Consider the following 24769-nt stretch of genomic DNA (forward strand, 5'->3'; position numbering starts at 1 on the left):
CTGCGTATTAATGGCGTACTATCCGATGATCCAGCTGAGGTAAAAGATCACATTGTGAGGTATTATCAAAGCTTATACTCGGAACAAAGCACGTGGCGGCCTAGAACGGACAACCAGCCTTTTTTGTCCATAGATGAGGAGGATAATAGGTGGTTAGAAAGAGATTTTGAGGAAAAGGAAGTTTGGGAGGTGGTTAAAGGCATGGATGGTGATAAGGCTCCGGGTCCGGATGGCTTCTCCATGACTTTTTTTCAAGCCTGCTGGGGTGTTGTCAAACACGATGTTATGGCGGCTTTTGCCGAGTTCCATCGTAGACGACAGTTGGTGAAGAGCTTGAATGCAACTTTTATTTCCTTGATCCCAAAAAAGGCAGATGCGGTGGAGATGAAGGACTTTCGGCCCATTAGCTTGGTGGGAGGGGTGTACAAAATTGTATCTAAGGTTCTTGCAATCAGGATGAGAACTGTGTTGGGTAAGATCATATCATACTCTCAAAATGCTTTTATTGGGGGGTCGCCAAATCCTAGATTTTGTTCTTATTGCAAATGAAAGTGTGGATAGTCGCATGAAGTCAAGGGTGCCAGGTGTTCTTTGCAAATTAGACTTGGAGAAGGCCTACGACCATGTGAATTGGGACTTTGTCTTGTATTTGCTGCATAGGTGTGGTTTTGGCGAGAGGTGGAGGGCGTGGATAGAGTGGTGTATTACGTCGGTAAGATTTTCCATTCTTGTGAATGGTTCTCCGGAAGGTTTCTTCAATAGCTCGAGGGGAATTCGGCAAGGGGACCCTCTTTCTCCGTTACTTTTTGTACTTGTTATGGAGGCTTTGAGTAAGATGGTGAATGCGACGGTTGACCGAGGCTTTTGGACTGGTTTCTCGATGGGAAATAGGGTGTTATCGGAGTTAGTGGTCTCTCACTCTTTATTTACTGATGACACTTTGATCTTTTGTGAAGCTTCTATCGAGCAAATCCAGTATGTGCGTCTCATTCTCTTATGTTTTGAAACTGTTTCGGGTTTGAGAGTGAATCTTGGAAAATCTAAAATTGTGGCTATTGGTGAGGTGGAGAACATATGGATTTTAGCTAATATCCTTAGGTGTAGTGTTGCTGATTTGCCGATGAAGTATTTGGGTCTCCCTCTTGGGGCGGGGTATAAGGATAAGGTTATGTGGAATGATGTGATCGAAAAAATAAAGCGTCAGATGGCAGGTTGGAAGAGAATGTATCTCTCTAAAGGAGGTCATTTAACTCTCATTAAGAGTACGCTCTCTAATCTTCCGACTTACTTTTTGTCTCTGTTTCCGATTCCTAGGAGTGTAGCTAAAAGACTTGAGAAAGTTCAAAGAGATTTCTTATGGGGAAGGATGGGAGACGAGCCTCAACTGCATCTTGTAAATTGGAATCAAGTCTGTCGTCCCCTTCGGTACGGTGGGCTTGGCATTCGTAAGTTGCATCAATTTAATCAAGATCTCCTGGGTAAATGGCTTTGGAGATATGCGAATGAGAGCGAGGCTCTGTAGTATAAGGTTATCAAAGCTAAATATGAAGATCAGGAGGGTGGATGGTGCACAAAGGAGGTTTCGGGTTCCCATGGTGTGGGCTTATGGAAGCACATTCGTCAAGGTTGGAATTTATTCGCCAAAGGTATTCGTTATGAGGTGGGGATGGGTTCGAAAGTTCGTTTTTGGCATGATATTTGGTGTGGGGTCTTCTCTTTGAAGCATGCCTTCCCGTCTTTGTTCAGGATAGCCAGACATAAAGAAGCTTGGGTGAAGAATAACTTTATTTGGAGGAATGGGGTTGTCAAGTGGAATGTCATTTTTGTGCGGTCAGTACAGGATTGGGAGATGGATTTGATTTCTTTTTCTTTGACCGGTTGTACTTGTGCAAGATATCCATAGGTTCTATGGATCGTATTCGATGGTCTTCGTCTAAGAAAGACAAGTTCGAGGTTAAGTCTCTCTTCAAGGCATTGTCCAAATTTGACCATGAGGTGTTTCCCTGGAAGAGCATTTGGCGTACTAAGGTGCCTATGCGAGTGGCTTTCTTCGGGTGGACCACGGCCTTAGGCAAAATTTTGACTCACGACACTCTGCGGAAGAGGAACCTAATGGTAGTGGAGTAGTGTTGTAGGTGCCAGAAGAGTGAAGAGTCGGTCAATCATCTTCTTCTCCATTGCGAGATCACAAGTACTCTTTGGCATACTATTTTTGATCGGTTTGGGATGCATTGGGTCATGCCTTGCAAGGTGAGGGGCTTGTTCGATTGCTGGTGGTTGGGAGGACATTCTCGAAGTGCGGTAGTGTGGAAGATGATCCCTCTGTGTCTTATGTGGTGTATTTGGAATGAAAAGAATGCTAGATGCTTTGAGGACTCAACTAGGACTATAGAGGAATTGACTCATTTTTTCTTCTTTACTTTGTATTCCTGGACAGCTGCTTGACTAGCTCCTATAGGGATTAGCTTCTCTGATTTCCTTTTTAATTTTTCTCCCTCTTAGGCGCTCTCTTTTATACTTCCCGTGTATGTGGGTTATGTCCCTCTATGCTCTTTTATATCATATTTACTTATCTAAAAAAAAAGAAGATCTCATCCCTTTCCCTTGGAAAAGTATTTGGCGGACTAAGGTTTCTTTGAGAGTGGCTTTTTTTGCTTGGACGGCCGCGCTTGGGAAGACTCGAACCTTGGATAATGTTCGGAAGAGAGGTATTGTTGTGATAAACCGTTGTTGCATGTGTGAATCAGATGGAGAGTCAGTTGATCATCTCTTTCTTCATTGTGGGGTTGCGCATATCTTGTGGAATGCCGTTTTCTCTCAGTTTGGTTTGTGTTGGGTGATGCCTAGCAGTGTCAGGGAGTTGTATGCTTCTTGGTGGGCGGGTGGCAAATCTTGTAGTGCTGTTGTGTGGAAAATGGTTCCTCTTTGCCTTATATGGTGCATCTGGATTGAGAGAAATGCTAGATGTTTCGAGGACTCGTCTAGGAACATTGAAGACCTTGTCCACTTTTTCTTATACACCCTTTTCACTTGGACTGCTGGCTGGCTAGCGCCTTTAGTGATCAGTTTCCCTGACTTTCTTTTTATGTTCTCTTCTTCTTTTTCTCCCTCTTAATCGCTCTCTTGTGTATTCCCTGTATACTAGGGTTGCGCCCCTTTGCGCTTTTGTTTAATACATTTATTTACTGATCAAAAAACAAGTTCTTTTTACAAAAGGCCACAACCTGATTGTAGTACTCATTGACAGTCTGAGCACCTTGTTCAAGCCCAAAATATTGTTTACACACCTCATAAATCCGAGTGATATTTCCAGTACCAGAATTCATATGACTAAGATGATCCTAAATATCCTGGCATTAGGCAGATAGATGCATGAGGATCCAATGTGTGACTCGATACTGTTCAACATAAGAGAGATAATTTGATTATCTTCTTGTTCCCAAAGGCTAGGAGCAGTGTCTTTAGGCATACCCGAAGTTAAGTGAGTAAACAAGTCCTTGCCTTTCAGAAAAACTTCAATAGACCGTGCCCAATAACTATAGTTCTATCCATTCAGCTTCACATGAGTCATTGGAGCATTAACTAAGTCTCAGGTTTAGCAGCCATAATCTCAACAACAAAGAAGCGAAAGACTCCACCACAGAAATACAACAAATAAGTAACTGTAACAACCACTCAAAACTAATGGAAAAACCCACTGCAACAATGCTGGAAAAAGGGCAAAAACCAGCTCAAACCAATGCCAATCAGTAAAATAATGAGAAAGAGAGAGAAGCCAGTCGGAATACGGCTGAAAAAACCAAAGAGGAACCTTCGCCAGAGACCATCCGAACTTGTCCGGGACAGGCAAACCACGCCGGCAATACCAAAACCAGAAGCTAAGCATAACAGGAACCTTCGCTAGAGACCTACCGGAGGCTTGCCTGAAACACGCTGGCGTCCAACAGACCTCACCGGCGATACCAACAACCATGGCTACAGACCCAAGCAACGACCACAAGGCAGCAACTATTGAACATGCTGGCCACCACCACAGAACACGCCAGCCACCATCTACCCCCAATCACGATTCACGGGCATTAAGCCCACTCAGAATTCCACGATTAGTAATACAGAGAGGAATATATATATATATATATATATATATATATATATGAAGGGAGGAAGAGGCAGGGTGGGAAGAGATGCGTTAGTAGTTATGGCTTTAATACCATGTTATAGGGTTTAGGGTTGCATGAAAAGAGAACAAAAGAAGAGGCTCAATATTCACGTAGCCTCCTTCCTCTCTCTCTCTCTCTCTCTCTCACACACACACACACACACAAGTATGAAATCCCCTATATATATACAAAGACCAAAATACCCACATAATATATTAACCCTAATACTCTCCTCTAACAATAGCAAAAACTTTAGTCAAAAAAATTCAGACACTCAGCAACAGGCTAATAGGTATGAAATCCCCTATTTCCAACTTCCCAATCTTTTTAGGGATATATATATATATATATATATATATATATATATATATTGTAACTTTGAATACAAAGACCAAAATACCCATATATATTGCCTTATAAAGTCTGGAAGGTTTAAAGGGCTTCTGGTCTGGGCCTTCTCTAAAGCCCAAGTTTGCTAGGCGTCTTAAGTCTGGGCAGAGAGGCGTTAAGGGCTTCGGGTTTGGGTCTTCCCAAAAGCCCAAACCCTGGGTGTCTTAAGCCTTCTCGTAAGGCGTAGGTGCTTCCATCGATGGCTTCTCTCCCGGTGGGATCGTCCAAAGTGACCACGGAGTGGGTTCCTTCGTTAACTCCGAAGCTTGCGATGGTGCTTAGTGATGTTCTGCCAGTGTCTGTGGTTCGGCAGGGTGCGGCTGAGATCACGGACGTTGAGCTATGTTTCGGCATTAGCTTTGGGGTTGCCGATGTTGGGTCTGGGTTTTCGTCAACGGTCCAGCAACTCTCTCCGGTGAGTATTCTTGCTTCTCCGTTGGTGGGCTCGCAGGTGGAGGCTCCTGCATCTCAAGCGGTCGACTCTATCTTATCTGAGGTGGATACTTGTCCGGCGAGCCCTCTATGTGTAGGGAAAGGGAGATTGTCTTTCTTGCGGCAACGGATCCTGTCGTTTCTCCGGCATTGATGGAAGCTCAGGATCAGACTGTTCGGAACCCTTCTCGGGGTGGTGAAGGAGGCGTCCTTGTCTATTCAGGCTATGTCGAAGTTGGTGTTGATTTGGGTTCCCCGTCGAAGACTATTTTGTTCCTGGAATCTTCTTAGGTTCGGCAGTTCAGTCCGGTGGGTACTTCCGTTTCCCCGGTGAGGGATTATGCCTCCCCGGAGATAGTTGCTGAGGCTGCTTCTCCATCGGTGGCGAGTCCTCTGTCTTTCTCTTCCTCGGCAACGGAGGAAGCTCAAGGTAAGACTGATCGGATCTCTTCCCTGGTGAATGGTTTGATCAAACGGGGGTTGTTAGACCCGAGAGTGATTTGTCCTTCTTCGACTGTAGTGAAAGAGGCGTCCTCGTCTTCTCAGGGTTATAAGGTCTATAGTTCTAAGGGAGCAGCGAAGCTGTGTAGTGTTAAGGTCGATAGCTCTCGTGCGCCTTTGGCAATGGTCTGTGTCCCTTCGGAGGTAGCTCCTATCAAGGCTGATCGTATCCCTGCATTGGAAAAAGGGTTGCTTTGTCGGGGGTTTTTAGGATCTAGAAATGCTTCTCCTTCTCTGCCTGCGATGAAAGAGGCTTCATCGTCAGTTAAAGGTTCTAAGATTGTCGTCGAAGAATCATAGGTTTGTTCTTCTTCGAAGAAGCATGCGGCTGAATTGGGTTTGAGACTCAGTGAACCTTTTCCTCGCATGTCGGAGGGTGGTGCTCCAATCTACTCCTCTTTTTCCAAGTCTCAAATAGGGTATACCCGGAGAGTGAAGCAGAAGATTGCTCAGCAGGTGCATAAGAACAAGGAGTTGTTTGCCGAGGTTGTGGCGAACACTGCGGAGAAAGGGGGTCGAGAACTATACGGAGGTGGTACAAGATGCGGTGAAATTTGCCTCCATTATGGGATTGTCTTGTGGTGAAGGAGGTGACGAGAAAGGTCTTTTGAATCTTTTGTCGAATATTGAAGAGGAGTGGGAGCCCTACACCCCAAAGGTGAAAGGGAAGAGGGAACTCAATAATTTAGAATGCTCCATCAATTATGAGGCTAGAGGGAGACTTTCCCCGGAGTGGTGCCAGCGACGACGGGGTTGTGTCGGGACCAAAAATGCATTCTCCTTTCCTCCAGAGGTGCATTAGGGGTTTGGGTTTTATGGCTGGTGTTGAACTAGTGTGGGCTTTAGTCTTTGGTTCTGTTTCTTTGGTTTTACCGTTTGGCTTTGGCTACTTGTTTGGGCTTTTTGGGTTGTCTTTGGGTTTTAAGTTCAGCTATCTATGTATACTTTCTTATGTACCTAAAGGCTCATTGTGCTTTTTTTTTATATATACAATATTATTTATCAAAAAAAAATAATAATAATTTAACGTGTTGGGCCTTATCTATTAAAAGAGAGTTTGAGCCCATATATGAGGGGAGTGTTAAAGTATTGATTAAATAATTAAATTTACCTATTCCAATAAGTTTAAGCTTTTGAGACAAGTGGTGATTTAACCAAAGGACCACCACACAAGCCTCAAACAATACCGGCCGAAAGCTGCTCCATTTTAGTTTCTCGAAAAACACTAAATCGGGCTTCCTATTTTCTAATAAGTTGCTAATGTCGAGCCTTTTCCCTGAATCGTTAATTCCTATAACATTCCACCTAATAATTTCCAAACTCATATTGAGGTTGAAGAAGACTTGCCATGACATTGAGAAGGAGAATGGGGTTTGGATGGATTTCTCGTGGAATCATAATTCACTGAACATGACAAATTAAGCAGGACCCTAACTCCTCTAACACCACTCCCTGTCTCCTTTTTGAAAGAGCCCGACTTTATGCCCCTTACATTTGGATTCAACTGCAAAGAACAACTCCGAAATCGCCTGTTCAAAACCTTCATATGAAACCCCCAAGAATTTTTCTAGCCCATAGATTCGTCTCTTGACCCATTCTGAGCACTCAATCTGGCATGCTCGAAAGGTTGTGGATTTGAAAGAGGGAACCTTGGGTAATATGAAGGACACCAAAGGAAGGGGCCACAGAACTTGGACTGAAGGGTTCAGGATATACTACAACAGTGTCCACTGGAAATTGGAGCACACACCTGCCCGACCCATTCTCTGAGCTATGTGTAACCACTGGTAAAGACTTACTTTCTCTTGTCTCTTAATTATTTGGGTTCCCACTAGCAAGTACAGCCACAGGGAGAAATTGACTATCACCATCTCGGAGAGAAAGCAAATCTGGCATTTCCGGAAGTCCACAGAAAAATTATTGCTAATTGCCCAAAATGAGAAGCAAAAATATTCTGATAAAGACGTTCCTCAGTAATATCATCATGACTTTCGAAGTCATGTGCGGTAGCAATACCAAACCAAATACGACGAGTAGTGGGGTCCTGAGCTAAGCCTTGGCTAAACCTTGGAAATCTTAATGCCATAATGCCTTTCAAATCCTCCTAGCCATTATCCTACTGCAATAATTCTTGCTAAGAAGAATGCCCATGTTGTGGCAATTCCACCCAGAAGGTAATGAGTTACTCCTACAGCACGTCTGGTATCATGTCATATTTAATTTACCTTTTCTTTTAATTTGTCATTATGTATCATAGAATGTGGACCAAAATGATTGGTTGTAAGATTACATTGAAAAACCTTTTCTTTTGTGCTTTCATTGTTAAGCCTTGAGCATAATTTGTTGGATGTTTCCACCGCCCCTAAGACCTGCATTTTACATTGTTGTATGTTTTTTACGCCTTTGTATTAGTTCTTGATGACCTTAGATGAGCAAAGTGAAAGTAAGTGGTTTAACATCTCACTTTTTTGACAGAATGCTGATTGGTATCTTTTGCATGCTTTCCTGTGTAGACAGGATGCTTTTGCAATCCTGGAGCATGTGCAAAATATCTTGGCTTGTCTCACTCAGATCTTCTTTCAAACGTTGAGGTATGTGTTATAGTTTTGGCTCATTTCTACCCATCTTTATATGATGATAAATGTTTCCTTGCCTAACAATTCCACTTTTGAGTTTAGGCTGGCCATGTTTGCTGGGATGACTATGATGTAGTTAATGGAAAACCAACGGGAGCTGTAAGAGTGTCCTTTGGTTATATGTCAACATATGAAGATGCCAAGGTAGATTTTGCTATCCCGAAAGCTATGCTCAAATTTTTAAGAACTCTTTCTCATGGTTCTGTATTTTCTTTCATTTTCCTAATGTCATGTGCCTACATATTCTAGGTAAATTATACTGAGTATATTTCAAGCTTCATCCAATTGACAGAAGTTTCTTTGAAATTTCATAGATGGCTCACTTATTCTTTTTTTATTTTTTATTTTTTATTAAATAAAATTTCAATTGTTGGATTACATATTGTAGATGTAGGGGGGAACTAATCATAAATTTTTAAAATATCTATTGGGTCTTTCTTTTTCTGTCTTATTTTTCTTTGTTGTTATATATGCAGAAATTTATTGATTTCGTGAGAGGTTCCTTTGTATCATTACCAAATCAAATTGGATGTGGGTATCACTTTAGAGAAAGGTCCATCCCCTTTCCAGACAAAGGTTACCTTTTTTTATGCTGCTTCGTACTTTGCTCTGAATGAATTGAAATTAATTCAAATCCTAACCATCTTCTCCATCCAAGTACCACTGTTCTTTCATTATCATTAAGTCCAAATGTCTATACTTAATTATGTTGTCACACTTGTGGGCTCTCTTATGCAGATAAGAAATGGTTTGCAGGTTTTATGGCCATTCTGGTCATACTTATTCCCTACATGTCACACCACAGTTATTCTAGAGTCGAGCTTATTCTGCTAAAGTTCCTAATTGGGATGAAGCATCTTTTAGGATGTACATACAACTCGAAGGCATTTTGTGTCTTTTGGGTTCCTGAAGGTGACACTTAACACTTTAACATTATTAGAACAAGCTGAAATATAGGTAGTCATATCCCATCCACAATGTTAGTCTGGAAAAGTTTTTTTTTTTTTTTTTTTCAGAAAAAAAAGAAAAACTTTACAATGGAATATCATCATAGGCAGTTCCGAGGCTTTTCAACTTGTTATAGTACCAAGTGTGACACCCCACATCGCCTGGAAAGGGGGATGTGCTTATATATATACTCACACCCTTCTTGATGTAACGCCTTTTAAAGCCGTGATAACCATGAACCTATCAGAACTCCACAATCAAACATGCTTATGCGAGAGTAGTACCAAGATAGATGGCTTCTTGGAAAGCCTGGTTCAAGGGAACCAAAAGCAGACAATATTGTGTCGTTGGGGTGGGGTGTTACACCAAGATGAAGAGATATCTCTCTCTAATTCTCTCCTTGTTAGAAAAGAAATGATTAAATTTACTATTTCCTATCACCTAAGCTTTTGGGTGAAGTAGTTGTTTACATAGTATCAGCGACTAAGGTCATGAGTTGTAACATGTCTCTATCATTCACCTCTCATTTCAATTAAATATTTCATGTATTGGGCCTCACTTATTAAGGAAAAAATTTGAACCCACACGTAAAGCAAAAAGTTGGAATATAAATTAAATGATTAAATTTATTTCATCCTACGAGCATAAATGGTGGTTTATTGGGGGGGGGGGGGGGGGGGGGGGGGGTTCAAGGATGAGACTAAGTTTCATTTGGTTAGTTGGCACGAGGTTTGTTTTCCGATTACTAAGGGAGGGCTAGGGATTTGGAGCTTGCGTCTTTTTAATCAAGCTCTCTTGGGGAAATGGTTATGGAGATTTGCAAATGAGGCAGAAGCTTGGTCGAGAAGTATTTTGGTGGCAAAGTATGGGGTGGTTGGCGTTCTAAAGTTCCTCGTGGAACGCATGGGGTGGGGTTATGGAAATACATTTGTGGGGTTTGGAGGTCGTTTTGGTGTCACTTCAGATTAGATCCTGGTTTGGGGGGGAAGGTCAAATTTTGGGAGGATTGTTGGTGTGGTGAGACGTCTCTCAAGGATGCCTTTCCAGGTCTTTTTAATATTGCTTGCAATAAGGATGCTTCCATTGCGGATATCCGGGAGTGTGTAAATGGGATGGTTCACTGGAATGTTACTTTCACCTGTAGTATTCATGATTGGGAGGAGATGGCCTTAGCCTCTTTCTTCTCGCTCTTGTACTCGTCTTCGATTCGGGGGGAAGGGGAGGACCGGATGTGGTGGATTCCTTCAAGAAAAGGGAAGTTTGAGGTACGCTCTTTTTATAGGATGCTTGCCTTTAAGGTGCCTAACCACTTTCAGTGGAAAAGCATTTGGCGCACCAAGGCTCCTTTGAGAGTGGCGTTTTTTGCATGGGCGGCTATCCTTGGGAAACCTCTCACGTTGGATAATGTTCGGAAGAGGTATCGTTGTGATTAATCGATGCTGTATGTGTGAGGTGGATGGGGAGTCTGTGGATCATCTCTTTCTTCATTGTGGGGTCGCACACAAGTTGTGGGATGTTATCTTCTCTCGCTTTAACATGTGTTGGGTTATGCCTAGAAGCGTAAAGGAGATGTTTGCTAGTTGGTGGGTGGGCGGGAGAACGAATAGTGCTATGGTATGGAAGATGGCTTCCCTTTGTCTTCTTTGGTGTCTTTGGAAGGAAAGGAATGCGAGATGCTTTGAGGATGTGTCGAGGAATCTTGAGAACCTTATTCACTTCTTTTTGTACACTTTATTCACATGGACTATAGGCTGGCTTGCTCCTTTAGTGATCAACTTTCCTGATTTTCTCTTTATGTTCTCTTCTTCTTTTTCCCCTACTTAGTCGCTCTCTTGTATACTACCTGTGTACTTGGGTTGCGCCCATATGCGCTCTTTAATGCATTATTACTTATCAAAAAAAAAAATGGTGGTTTAACGCTCCTAACTACTTCTTAGTTGGTATTAGGGTTCCAGTCGGACAAGTGGGCCACATTAAGCTCTAGTTTTTATACCCTTCGTATTAGAAGTAATAATTAATCTTGGTTGGTCCCATAAATTTGGTTGTACGTCTTATGGATGCAAATGTATATTTTTGAAATTGGCCAGACATTTTAGTTTTCTATCAATTGTTACATTAATACTAATAGCGGATGTAATACTTGCTTCTATATAACAAGACAATATGTTTCCAGAGTGGAAAGAAATCACAGTGGAGATGACAAAACAATCTTAATCTAAAATTAGTTAAGAATGTAAACCAAAGAAACTTTTTTTTTTTTTAGTCATAATACCCTTGGAACTTACAAATCTTTCTAATCAACATAATCCTTGAAAAATGTATTAAAGGGATGCATATTTGAAAACAACAAAATCACTTCTTGACTAGTAGAACCATAATAAAATTGATTGCAACACAGATGAGGTCAAAGAGAAAGGCATTTTGCGAATTGCCAAAACATTGAACTTTAAGTTAATATTTTTTAGTGAAATTAGATTGGACGAGTGGACCGAACAAATCAACTTCAGTGCTAAGATATGCTTTGAGATGTCTAGAAGTCCGTAAAGACAATGGAATGTTAGTATGAATATTGTCTCGGTTTTTCTTTCAAAGATTAGCTTTTAGTACATGAAATCCTCCATGGCGTTTGGCTGATCGGAAGATGCTGTATTTGTCAAAGGGAGGCAGGTTGACCTTGATTAAAAGTACTTTGTCCAATTTTCCTATGTACTATTTGTCCTTGTTCCTCATTTCGATTGGTGTGGCAAAAAGGCTTTAAAAACTTCAAAGAGACTTTGTATGGGGAAGTATCAATGATGAGTTTAAGTTTCATTCAGTTAATTGGTCGAAAAATTGTTCTCCGAAGCTATCGGGTTGTTTGAGTGTAAGAAATTTGACTCAATTCAGCCATACTCTTTTGGGTAAATGGTTATAGCGTTATGTGACAGAGATGAAGGCTTTGTGGAGATTGGTGGTAGAAGCAAAATATGATAGCACGAGTCGAGGTTGGTGTTTAGGGGTGGGCAAAAACCCGCCCAACCCGCAAACCCACCCCGCCCCGCCTTGCCCGGGTTTTATGTTTTTTTTGCGGGTTCAAGTAGGATTCTTCCTACCCTAGCGGGCGGGGCGGGTTGCGGGTTTTAGATGTTTTTTTCGGTGGGTAGCCGCCCTGCCCCGATCCACCCCGCATAAGTTTAAAAACTAAGAAACCCTAACCCTAATCTATTTAGCCTCTCTCTCTATTCTTCTGCCGCCGTCCCCTTTTCTCTCCCTCTCGCTCTTTCGTCTCCCTTGCTCTCTCTCCTCCTCTCGTCTGCTTCTCTCTCTAGTCTATGCTACCGCTCCACCTCCTCAGACCATTGCTGCTGCGCTGCTCCCACCTCCACAGACCACGATCTTGTCGATCCAGGTTTTTTTTCTCTCTCTAGACCTCTTTCATGAATTATTCTTTGGTTTTCTTTTCCATTTTTTATAGGTTTGATGTACGGTTGTGTATATAGGTTTGAATTGTTTGATGTAGGGTTGTGTTTGTTTCTCGGGGTTCTGAGAGGATCTGACGAAAAGACGAAAATGGAGGGGAAGAAAGAGGAAAAGAAAGAAGAGAAGCTGGTGGAGGAAAGAAATGAGAGGATCTGGAAAAGAACCCGCACAACCTGCAATACCCGTCTTGATCCGCCCCACCCCGCCCCGCAATACCTGAACCCGCGCGGATATTGTTACTTGTGCTCGGGTGGCGGGTTGGGGAAAAGGTCGATACCCGCCCAACCCCGACCCGTGCCCACCCCTATTGGTGTTCTAAGGAGGTGATGGGATCGTTCGGAGTAGGGGTGTGGATACATATGCAGTTACTATCGTTAGTCAATTCTTGGAGGCTCCTAGCGTTTCATATTGAGAAGCTGTTACTTGTATTATTCGATATTTGAAATGAGTTCCTAGCCTTGGAATATTGTATAGACAAAATAAACATCTCCGAGTAGAAGGGCTTACTGATGCAGATTGGGCAGGTTCTCCCTTAGACAGACGATCTACTACAAGATATTATACAGTCTTGAGCGGTAATTTGCTAAGTTGGGAAAGTAAGAAACAGACAGTAGTGGCAAGGTCTAGTGCCGAAGTGAAATATAGGGCAATGTTGCAGACTGCCAGTGAGTTGATGTGGTTACAACATTTTTTCTAGGAAATTGGATTCCCAACACCTACTCCTATCCCGTTATTTTGTGATAACCAGGCAGCTATACACTTGCGCCTAATCCCCTTTTTCATGAAAGAACCAAGCATATTGATGTTGATTAACGATTTGCTATGGAGGCCAAATCATTCTCCTTTTCGGCGATTGCAGGCAAGACATAGTTGCGTTTGGAGAAAAGGAGAAAAGGGCTCGTTGGTTCCTTATATCTGAGTCTTCAATGCTCGGATTGGCTGGCGAACACAGTGGAGGGGGCGTCGCTGTCTCCAGGGAAGGAGGAATTTGCCAAATCCTTTAGGGAAAATGGGAATGCTTTGATGGTCCATAAGGGTTGCAACAAGGCCGGTCGTTTCTTAGTGGCCGTTTGTCTTTGCTGAGGGTGGTCGGAGAGGGGCATTTGGTTCCCCAAGGGTTTTGAAGGTTGGGGCTGGCAACGCATCATGGGAGAGCTACGAAAAATTTTGGGGTTTTTCGCAGCAGAGGAGAAGCCAATGGTCTCTGGTGTCAACTCCGACAAGGGTTTTTCCTCAAGAGATCGTTCCTATGCGGCTGTGCTCTCCTCATCGCCCGGTCTCGACTTGTGCCCTGTGGTGTCTTGGTGCGAGCTGGCGAAAGGCGGTGAGGTGGCGAGATCACCTGTGAATTGCTTCGAGTTTAAGCTTGGTGCGCTGCTTAAGAAGAATGACACTGGGCTGGGTAGTGGTGGCCGATCTGGTCCACATGGCGGTGGCGATCGTTTTGGTCTCAGAGGCAGCGGCATTTCACGGTTGAAGACGTTGAGGGTTTCTCTGGTGTGGAAGAAAATGTTGGAGAAGAATAGGTTGGATGTGGATCAGGTTTTTTCCAAATTGGGCTTGAGGCCCAAAGTTCCTCTTGGTTTTAGGCTGCGAGCTAGACTCCGGATAATATCTTTTACTGGGCCTCGTTTGGGATCCAGGCCCAAAATTTTGGGAGCAGCTTCGGAGCCCTCTTCGAGTGTTGGACTTATTTCGAGTCAGCAAGTTCCCCAGGAGCATACTGGATAGGTTTCGGGTACTGAGATGGGTTTTGGGAATGCCTTGTCGGAGCTAATGGGTTCTACACTGCCGGTGAATGGTTCTACATCGCCGGTGACATCTGAAGTTGATGCGATGCCAATTTCTGACCCTAGGTTGCCAGTGGTTACTATTGCCGAGGTCACTGCTACAGCAATGAACATTTCTGCAACTTCAATGACTATTCCGATGAACACGAAGTGGGCCGAAGCTGATGCGATGCCTCTTTCTGATCCTGGGTCGCCGGTGGATACTGTCGCTAAGGTGCTGGTGGCTTCTACGGTTACCGTTGAAGTTTCTGGTATGGCTGATCGGAAATCTTCTCCGGCGTAGGGCTTGCTCTGTCGGGGTTTTTTAGGTTCGAGTCCCGCTCCTCCTCTCTCGACTCTAGTTGCCAAGGACGTCTGTCCTGCTCCTCCTCAGCAACTAGGTACCTCTCCCTTCTGAACTGCTGGTTCTAGTGATTATTCCTATGGTGCGGCTGAGCTAGGTACGAGACTTTGCCTCTCTCATCCTGGTATGACGGATAGTCGAACACCTTTTTATTCTTCTATCTCCAAGTCTTAGCAGGGGTATACTCGGAGGGTGAAGAATAATATAGGTAAGCAGCTGAATAAGAACAAGAACCTGCTGGCTTTTGTGGCGGATACTCCAGTGGTTGAGGAGGAGGGCTATTCTGAGGGGGTGCTAGATGCGATGGAACTCGCCCGCACCTTGGGATTAACTGTTGGGGATGACGAGAAAAAACTCGAGTCTTTTTTCTGTCATTGAAGCGGATAGAGACCGTGATCCGGGGGTGTCTGTCTCCAATACTAAGGGGAAGAGGGAGCTTAAAAACTTAGAATTCTCCATTAATTTTGTGACTAGAGGATGTGGCTCTAGTAGGGTCAAAGGCAGGGTGTTTTAGTTTTGCCTTGTATTTTGGTTTCTTTTTTGGGTTTCTGTATGGCTGTGGCTCTATTGCTTGGGTTGGGTCTTCTCTGGGTTCTAGGGTGTATTTTTGGGCTTTTGTTTGGGTTACTTAGGTATACTTTCTTGTGTACTTAGAGGCGCATTGCGCTTTTTTGATATATATATATTATGAGAAAGGAAGGCTACGTGAAAAATATGAACTTGCTTCCTCTGTTTCTCTCCCGTTTTTGCATGAAACCTCTTAACAGTCAATATCTTAGGTCTGATTTATCTCTAACATTTTTAAATTAGACATACAACCAAAATTGGTCCACTACACGACAACGGGGCTCAACAAAATATTTAAAGATAAACTAGGCAACACGCTATATTTAAAGATAAACTAGGCAACACACTGTATAGTCTGTAAGAAACAAAAATAGAGCAACATTTTTTCTCTTTTTTTTTTTTCGCTTCTTCTAAATGACCTGTTATTTAGGGAGACTGACTTCTTGTTTGTCTATAGCTGAATGACCTGTCGTTTGGGTCTTGACTAGACAACATGTCACAGACCGCTAAACTTCCTTGCCCACATTACCTCCTTCGTGCAACCACAACAGTCAAGCATGGAGAGTTTTGATTAGCACAGGTGTGCTGGCGGCAAAGACTCGCCCAAAACGTGTTAGACTCTGCTGAAGGATCTAGAATGTGAGTCTGTTGTGGCAACAAGTGCAGACCAAGTGTAGTTCTAAAAGCACCAATCTTAGTGGCACAAACATGAAATGAAATACAACTAAGTTGATTTTTTTTCTAGGGACCAGACTTGCTCTGATACCAAGTTGAAAGATGAAGAAAAGGATATTGCCTTATTCCTCGATGATACAAACTATTATGGAAAGATACTTATTGAAGATCACATAATAGGAATAAAATCAGGCAATCAAATCATGGAGAATCATATTTGGGATTCCAACTTTTGAAAGGATCATGTATTTAATGCACATTCCTTTGAAGTAAAAGTGATAAAACTAGCCCTCAAAAGTTGAAAACTTATTCAGTGATTTGTTTATAAAATGCCTCAAAATTTTACTTTCAAATGGTAATTTTAGAAAATATAAAATTCTAAATTTGATCTTTCAACTGAGGCCTCTATTTGGGAAAAAAGGGAGTAATGTGGGGCGGGGGGATTGCAACTTTGGTTGTCCTGATTCATTCTATTTTAGTTTTTACATAACGAAATCTTCTTCTTTGTTGTCTCTGTGCTGTTATCATGTTTGCACTGTTGATTCCTTCTCATCATCTTACTTCTCAATTCTTCCACTCGTATTTATTTTACTGCTGCACAGTTTCCCTGGTAAAACTAAAAGTAAACAACCATGCAGCATTATTTTGTACTCTCAATGGTGCTTCTGATAGACAGAAACATCACTTCACATAATGCATTATCTGTTGTATCTGGCATCTGAATTTTTAATAAACTGCAGGTTCTGGAAGCAGACTCCTGGCTGGTAGTTTCTACCTAAACTCCATTACGATCTACCCTATAAAATCATGTGCAGGATTCAGCACAGAAAGTTGGCCTCTCAGTAATACCGGTATTGGACATTGTAATTATTCTTGGCTTGATGAACTGAGTGATGCATCATTAAACTCTTGACATTAATTCTAGGTTTGCTGACCTGTGCACTTGTTCCTTTTGTCATCGTACAGTAGCCATTTTATAAATGTTTGCATCCCTTTGGAAATACTCTTGTGCGACTCGGACAGCACCATAAATGCCTGCATTTTCCAAAGTCATGCACTCATTACATTTTTTAATGCTTGGATTAACATATAACATCAATAATTTCTTGGAGATAATACTATGTTTTACTAATGCATATTGTTAGACATTAAAGGTGAAATGTCAAATATTATATCAATGATGATATGATTTTATTTCCAATCATATATCAATTATTCAATCACTGTGCAGTTTGTCAATTCTGACAGTTAAAGTTCCCAATGCTCACAGCTTTATCTTGCAAATTGATTGAAATCATGCACTATAATCTTTCTGTGAGTCTGCATTTTAAAGATTTTTCTGTATAATAATATTGTGCATTTATACAATTGCAGTATACATCCTTTTGTTTCTGGTTTTGAACCTTCTTTTCTTTTTATTGTTTCTGATGAGATGTGAGATAGGTATACTGTTAGAGCTCATAACATCCTCTCTCACCACTCTCCTACAAAGATTGGAAAATCTAATATGAAAACCATCCTGACTGGGAGCTTTTTCCCCATTCATTTCTTTCAGTGCCCTAAACACCATGTTTATCCAACCAGCCACTGCCTTCAGAATCTATAGAAGAGAGTTGAATTCCATCCACATTTGGTTTCCACTTTTCTGGTTGATGATACAAGTCCTCATAGAACTGCACATTTCCTTCCTCAACCTCCTGCTCCTCTGTGAGAGTAACACCATTAGAAGTGAGAGATATAGAATGGCCCGGCAAACTCCTAGAAAGATTTTGAGTTCCAAAGCGGCCTAGCCTTTGACCTAATAAGAATGGAATAGAGTAGTAATATAACAAAGTGCTTGCAGATTTTTGAGACCGTATTGATCTCATTTTAAATTGAACAATAATCCAATTATTAGATCAGCAATCTCTTCCCATACTTTTATGGGTTGTGTATCATGTGATCATGTTATGTGCATTTCACCTACACTAGTGTTTTTCTATGGTTGAGATACGGGAGATTAGATTCTTTTCGCATTGCTTTCACATGTGAACTCAAACTCTTTTTTAATAAGTAAGACCCATAACATGGAATATTTAATTGAAATTGAGGGTAAATGACGGAGTCATAGTTCGAACTATACCATGTTAATTCACCACTTGTCCTAAACATTTAAGCCGATAGGAGGAGATAAATTTAATCAACACTTTAATAAATAGGCTATTAACTGTATTTAAGAATCCAAAATACCATTTTTCTTTTCCTCTTTTAAACACGTCCGACACTTATTGGACACCCCTAAACATGGAACAGGCACACTTCTAGCCTTGGTGTGTATGACAATATAAAGTGTAGACTATTAACATAATTGCAAGGATGGACATTGTAAGGCTTTATGACATGGAATTGACCCTTTCAGGGTGAATAATGTTCTTTTTCAATGAATAAACTAGATGTCCATGCTTGATTCATATTCTAACCATATCTGTGTCTTATTTCTTTAGGATTCATTGTGTCAACACATTTTTATCCTGTTTTTACATGCCATGATTTGTAATGAGCACTATGGTTTTGTTGTCCCCAAGTATTAATGAATTACTATGTCATTGATTTGAGCAATATTTTACTTTATATATTTTTGAATTTTGAGCAGGTCTGAGATATGATCGTGAGTGGATTCTTAAAAGCTTAACTGGTGAAATTCTTACCCAAAAGAAGGTGAACTTTTCTCTTTAAATGGATAAATTGTTATGTAGATAGTAGTGTTGGTCTTAAAGCATGTTAAAGGCAAATGGCAACCTCCAGGTGCCAAGTCCTTGTGTTGTTTGAGGCATGACATGCTAAAAAGGTCGATCTCTCAAGTGAATTAAGATGTCAATTTGTAAACATAGGACTCAAATTACAAAATAAATAGAAAATTATTTTTCTGACAAACAGTGAAGTGTCTTTAATATTTAAAAAGGTCAGAGTGAAATGTCTTTATAATTTTAAAAATGTCAATATTTTATTCAACATCTTTTAAAAAGTACAAACTTGTTTAACTTTATCAAAATATCTTAGCACCTAAGTATTCTTAAAAATGTTGATATTTTAAGCCACCATTGAAGTGGACTGTCATTTTGTTAATAAATTTGCCAATTGATCTTCCAACTTCACCTAAGGAGTAACGGTCTCTTCATTGACTAACTTGTTACGAACAAAATTACAGTCCACTTCAATATGATTAGTATGTTCATGAAAAAATGGACTAGTGGCTTTGTTGATTACTCCGTAATTATCACAGAAATTGTGTCATAGGTGCTGCTACTTTAAAACCAATTTCTTGAAGAAAGTTTCTCAACTAATAAACTCACAAGTTGTGTGAAACATTGCTCCGTACTCAGCTTCTACACTAAACCTGGCAACCACTATTGACTTCTTACTTTTCCAAGTTACTAAATTACCTCCTAGAAAGGTACAGTTAACTTGTGGCGGACCTTCAATGCTTAGGTATCCATTAGCTTTATATAATAATCCGCATCTTGGTGATCCTTTTAGATATCTAAGAATATGTTGAACTGCAACCAAATTTGGCATTCTTGGCTTCCAAGACATTGACAAACCACGCTCATTGCAAAAGAAATATCCGGACTAGTGGCAAGATAGTTCAACTTTCCGGCCATTCTTTTATACATTTTTTGATGCTCAAGAGGCTCTACTTGACCAATCATCAGTTTTTGATTTGGATCCATTGCCTTATCAACTAGTTTAGACTCCAAGATCTTGCAAAAGGTCTAAAGTATACTTTCATTGTGATAAACCGATACCACTAGCTTCTTCTTCGTCAATGGATCGGATCCCGCTCCAACGTGCTCTGATACTAAGTTGAGAAAATAAATGGTGGGTTAATTTTCACATAGGATGCCACACTTCGTTTTTTATTATAGAGGAGATTACACTTCAAGATTAACACGAAGTATATCAATAAGATACATTTTGTCACCGCTTCTAAACAAGATAGACTACTAAAACAGTCAAATAAGATTAAACTACTATTCTAACAAAAAAGAATAACAAAACAAATATTTTTTAAGTAGAAGACTTCCAATTTAATTGAAGTAAAAAGAAAAAAGTTACTTATAATTTATATATGTTTTAGAGTAGGAAAAGGTGAGTAATTTCCATGTGGCGGGTTTGTTTGCTTGTTGGTGGTCGGGAGGTCGTTCTCGAAGTGTTGTTGTGTGGAAAATCGTTCCTCAATGCCTCTTGTGGTGTTTATGGTTAGAAAGGAATGCGAGATGTTTTGAGGATTCTGAGAGATCCTTGGAGGAGCTCACGGCCTTCTTCTTTTACACTCTTTTCACTTGGACAGCAACGTGGCTCGCTCCTTTAGTAATTAGCTATGTTGATTTCCTTGTTCTTTCCTCTTCTTCTAATTAGGCAGTGCTCTTGTATACTCCATGTGTACTAGGGTTAGGCCTCTTTGCGCTTTTGATAGATAAACATTACTTATCAAAAAAAAAAAAAAATTTCCATGAGATTTTTTTTTTTTTTTTTTATAAATAATTAACATATCATTAAAAGCGTATTATGTACACAAAAGAAACCACTTAGCTCGTAGCATCAAAAAGAATAAGAAAATCATGATAACGAATTACCAAAGGAGAAACAAAAGCAGATGTCCAAAGATGTAGGGTGTTGAAAAATAAAGACTTAATCTCTTCTAAAGTCCCATCATGGTCCTCAAAATTTGCATTTCCTTTCCCTCCATAGACACCACAAAAGGCACGAAGGCTCCATCTTCCACGCAACAACACTCGGAGTGATGCCAACAGTCTACCAACAAGGATACAAGTCGACTACTCGTCTATGCATAACCAAGACAACCCAAATCGACTGAAGAAAACATTGCAAAATGAACAAACAACCTTACAACTACTCGTCTTTCTTTTTACACATGCAACACCTTTCAGCCACAATGACATGCCACTTTTAGAGATTGTACATAGTAGGGATATTTCTTAGGGCCACCGACCAAGCAAAAAATGCTACCCTCAATGGAACCTTAGGCCACCAAACACACTTCCAATGGAAACGAAAGCCATCATTACAACCCATAACACAGTAAATAAATTTAACACCAAACAAACCCTCTTTTGGAAGGCACCCAATGCAACTTGTCCTTACCTTCCTGTATCACTCTCACTAAATACAACACCTTGAAAAACGAGGCAAATGTATTCACCTTCCAATCATGAGCCACTCTAGAAAAGTTTACATTGCACTGAATAGAACTTTCACAAAGTTCCACATAAACTGCAACAAAAGCATCCTTTGCACAAGCAATACCAAATAAATCTGGAAAGGTGTTCTTAAAAGCCATATCTCCATGCCATAGATCATTCCAAAATCTAACCTTAAAGCAATCTTCCCACCTCAAATCTAGTATGACTTGAAAACTTCCCCCCAAGCTCTCTTAATATTCTTCCATAACCCCCACCCCATACACCTCAACAGGCTCACTAGAACAACACCCTCCCCATGATCTTTCATATTTAGAGTCTACCACCATTCTCCACCGAGCCTTTCTCTCAAGCCCATAGTGCCAACACCATTTGCCTTAGAAAGCATGACATCTTGAAAATAAATACCATTAACATAGTCCAGAGGATTTTAACGTCGAAAAAGAAAAGATTTGTTGGGGGGGAGGAAGTATTTGTAATAGATAAAGAGTCAAAGAAGAACTGACAAAAAAAACAATTCTTTTAGTGCAAAGAGAGATATGGATGTCCCCAAAAAAATGAAAGACCACTTGTTCTGTGTTCTTGGTGTGGACAGAGGGAGAGACTAAAAAACTGAAAGAAGAAAAAGAAAAAAACAAGAGGTAGTTTCCTGGTTGTGGTTCTAACAAGATGGGCTCCTGAAGCTTCAGTCTTTGATACGGTTTTCGGCTAATTGTTTCTGCCTTTTGCTTATTTGATCAAACCCATTCAGCCCCACTTTCTGATATACCTTAGTTTATTTTGTTGCCCCAGACCTTTTATATTACTTAAGACAAAACAAAAGAAACAAGTGAACAAAATTGTCCTCCTATTAAAAGTCTAAACAGCCATTTCTTTAAGGGGACTATTTTGTCCAGCTGCAAATGTAGGGAATTTTACAGTGGCACTTTCCTCAAGCACCTAACACTGCTCGCAAGGTGCTCAGCTAAGTGCCAAAGGCGAATACCTCACTTAAAGGTACCTGGCCGAGAAGCTTTTGAGCGTTGCCCTGGCAAGGTGCCTAGGCAAGCACCAGGCTTGCCTTTGACAATACTATTATAAATTTCTTTGATCTTTCAACTGGACTTATAAGTCTCGTTTGCAAGGATAATATTTATGTCAAAATCATCCAACTAGCCAATGATCCTTTGATTCTTAACTTGCTTAAAACGCCTTCAATTTAATTGCTGAGAACAAGTGTGTTTACCCTCTAATAGTGTAGGTATGTGCTAGGAGTTTATTAGGAGGTTAGGTTCTTGCAGTGTTGATCACTATTTTGTCATTGCAGGCTAGTGAATCGACAAAATGAAATGACATATTTCCCCAATTTCTTATACTGCATTTATGATGAAGTCTACCTGTTCCTCAACCAGTTGCCTTTTTTTTTTGCCATGTTTATTGTGCCATATCTATTACACTTCAGCTCATGGATGGGCTGTCCATAACCTTTTTTTGCTGATTCAACTTATCAGCAAAGCACTGATGACCTAGTTTTAGAGTAAAGGTCTTATTTTTATTTGATATTGTGTTCAGGATGGAAGTTTGTTTTCCAACGACTTTTTACTATTTTGGAGTATCTAATAGCCTTACTCTTATCCATGTCATGTTATGTCAACATGGCTCTGTGAAGTTCAAGTTAAAGAGATGTGCATAACATAGATGATTCAATTATGTACATAAGTGTTATGTGGGAGTATTTTTCGGTTGACATATTGATTATGTAAATAAGTAGATCTTCTGTCTTCATTGTTGGATATTCAGATTCAGTTTTTATCTGTATGACTTGGTTTTGTAGGTTCCAGAAATGTGCCTTATAGGTACTTCTATTGACCTTCATCAAGGAATACTATTTGTAGAATCACCACGTTGCAAAGAGAGGCTGCAGATCAGCCTTGAGTCAGAATCGTATAATGGTAGTGGAGAGGAAATTTGTATTCGTGGCCAGAGGTGAGATATAATACACTTGCTAGTTATATTTGCTAATTACTTGTTCTTTTGCTTGGCTAGCAAAGAAAGATGAAATCTTTATGTGTAATACACAACGATAGAATGGGATATCGATTGGTTGCACTACCGCATACTAGCTAGGTTAAGGATCATAACTTGAGCAACAAAAATGTCAATGAGGATGACAACAACAATGAATATAACACTGCTATGTAACTATCAGAGAAGAAAAAAAGTTGGCAACAAACTTCACATCACGATCGGTGATATGCCAGGCATCTTGGAGTCAACTTGGGTCAACATGAAAAGCTTGGTCACTTTTTTGGTATCTGGTCCACTGCAACTTGTTAGAATACATGATATGATTCTGTTAGAAGAGTTATTTGGGTTTGTGAGTCATTAGGGTTTAGTCTATATATTGTGATGCGTTGTATTAGGTTTATTAAGCTTAATAACAAGAAGAGGCAGCAGCCTCCTTTCCTGTCCTACAAATCTTAACAGATTCCATATTAGGTATATATTCCTTATAGGATACCTTCTAGGATTCATTCTAATCAGGTTTGATATCATACTTATCTTTATCTTTATCTACCTCAATTATCCTATAAATATCATTAAGGAATAAAAACATATTGTAGCCATATCGGCCTCTTCCCTAGTGATAGATGTAGGTTTCTAACACCAAACCACCCGAAAATCTTTGTTTCCATGCTGTCTATTTCCTCTACTATTTTCTTTCATTTTCCATTTCATTACTAACTTCTTCACAACTTCCAATTCTGTGAAATATAAAGATTTAAGTCACTTAACCAAGACGTGGTTTATTATCGATTTATATATTTGACCACATTATACAAGAAAGGGTTTGTTTTATTTCCCATGCAATAAAAAATGCATTCACCTTATTTCTTGGACGCCAAATTAATGGTTCGTGTTGCCAGATGTACCTAAACTCATTAACTTCTTGTCTTTTACAAGAATGGTGATGTTTTTCGGATAATACTAGGCAGATGAAAGGCATCTTGAGTTAGCAATTTTAAACAGTTTGCTTCATGAACAATGTTGTAATGTCTAACACGTTTAAAATAACAATTCTCAAAACTGTGGAAGAATCATTTTATATCCACACTATCAAATGAAATGGGAAATGCCTTTTATTCTCTATACGTTATCTTCATTGTATTAAACTCTCAAAGTTGCAATTAAATTGTCATTTGTTGGGTAGATATGAAGGCCAGGGTTACAACAATGAAGTCAATAGTTGGTTTAGCCATGCAGTCGGGCAACCTTGCTGTTTGTTGCGGTGTTCGATGTCCACCAGTTATTATTTGAATAAGAGCGGAAGTGTGGGAATGTGTAGAGATGGGCAGAGCAGATTGAATTTTTCCAATGAAGCTCAGTTCTTATTAATATCCAAGGAGAGCGTATCTGACCTAAATAACAGAATAAGTTCAAGTATGTTCTCGTACCGTATTCAGTTTTGTATGAGTTAATGAAGCTTGTTAATTTTCAGTTGTTTTGAAAATGCTTCTGTATTTTTTTTTTTTTTTTCCTTTTTTGCTACATCGACAATACTTAGGAATTACTTGAGGGTGTGTTTATTTTTGGACCTTCCCTTTGCAATATATAGTCATTCAATTAAAAAAACATTGGACCTTGACCTTTATAGAGCGTCAAGTTGCTTAACAAAAATGAAAAGTTA

General features: G+C 40.3%; 1 protein-coding gene across 9 annotated transcripts in view; it reads left to right on the forward strand.

Annotated features, from left to right (window-relative positions):
* ABA3 (molybdenum cofactor sulfurase (LOS5) (ABA3)) overlaps positions 1 to 24769 on the forward strand; it is a 100431-nt gene that overhangs the window by 73789 nt on the left and 1873 nt on the right. For 5 of the 9 annotated variants that reach the window (XR_009439457.2, XM_059587771.2, XM_059587772.2 and 2 more), the window contains exons 13-20: positions 7997 to 8074; positions 8162 to 8263; positions 8596 to 8695; positions 8858 to 9031; positions 16642 to 16764; positions 18534 to 18598; positions 22916 to 23067; positions 24293 to 24522. Coding sequence is in view for 8 of the 9 variants with exons in the window: in XM_059587771.2 (XP_059443754.2) it covers positions 7997 to 8074; positions 8162 to 8263; positions 8596 to 8695; positions 8858 to 9031; positions 16642 to 16764; positions 18534 to 18598; positions 22916 to 23067; positions 24293 to 24522 (1024 nt within the window). In the remaining variant the exon portion in view is untranslated. The remainder of the gene's footprint in view (positions 1 to 7996; positions 8075 to 8161; positions 8264 to 8595; positions 8696 to 8857; positions 9032 to 16641; positions 16765 to 18533; positions 18599 to 22915; positions 23068 to 24292; positions 24523 to 24769) is intronic. The other 4 variants (XM_059587773.2, XM_059587774.2, XM_059587776.2 and 1 more) reach the window with 4 other exon arrangements.

Source organism: Corylus avellana, chromosome 3, assembly GCF_965113065.1.
Source record: "Corylus avellana chromosome 3, dhCorAvel1.hap1.2, whole genome shotgun sequence".
Lineage (NCBI taxonomy): Eukaryota > Viridiplantae > Streptophyta > Magnoliopsida > Fagales > Betulaceae > Corylus > Corylus avellana.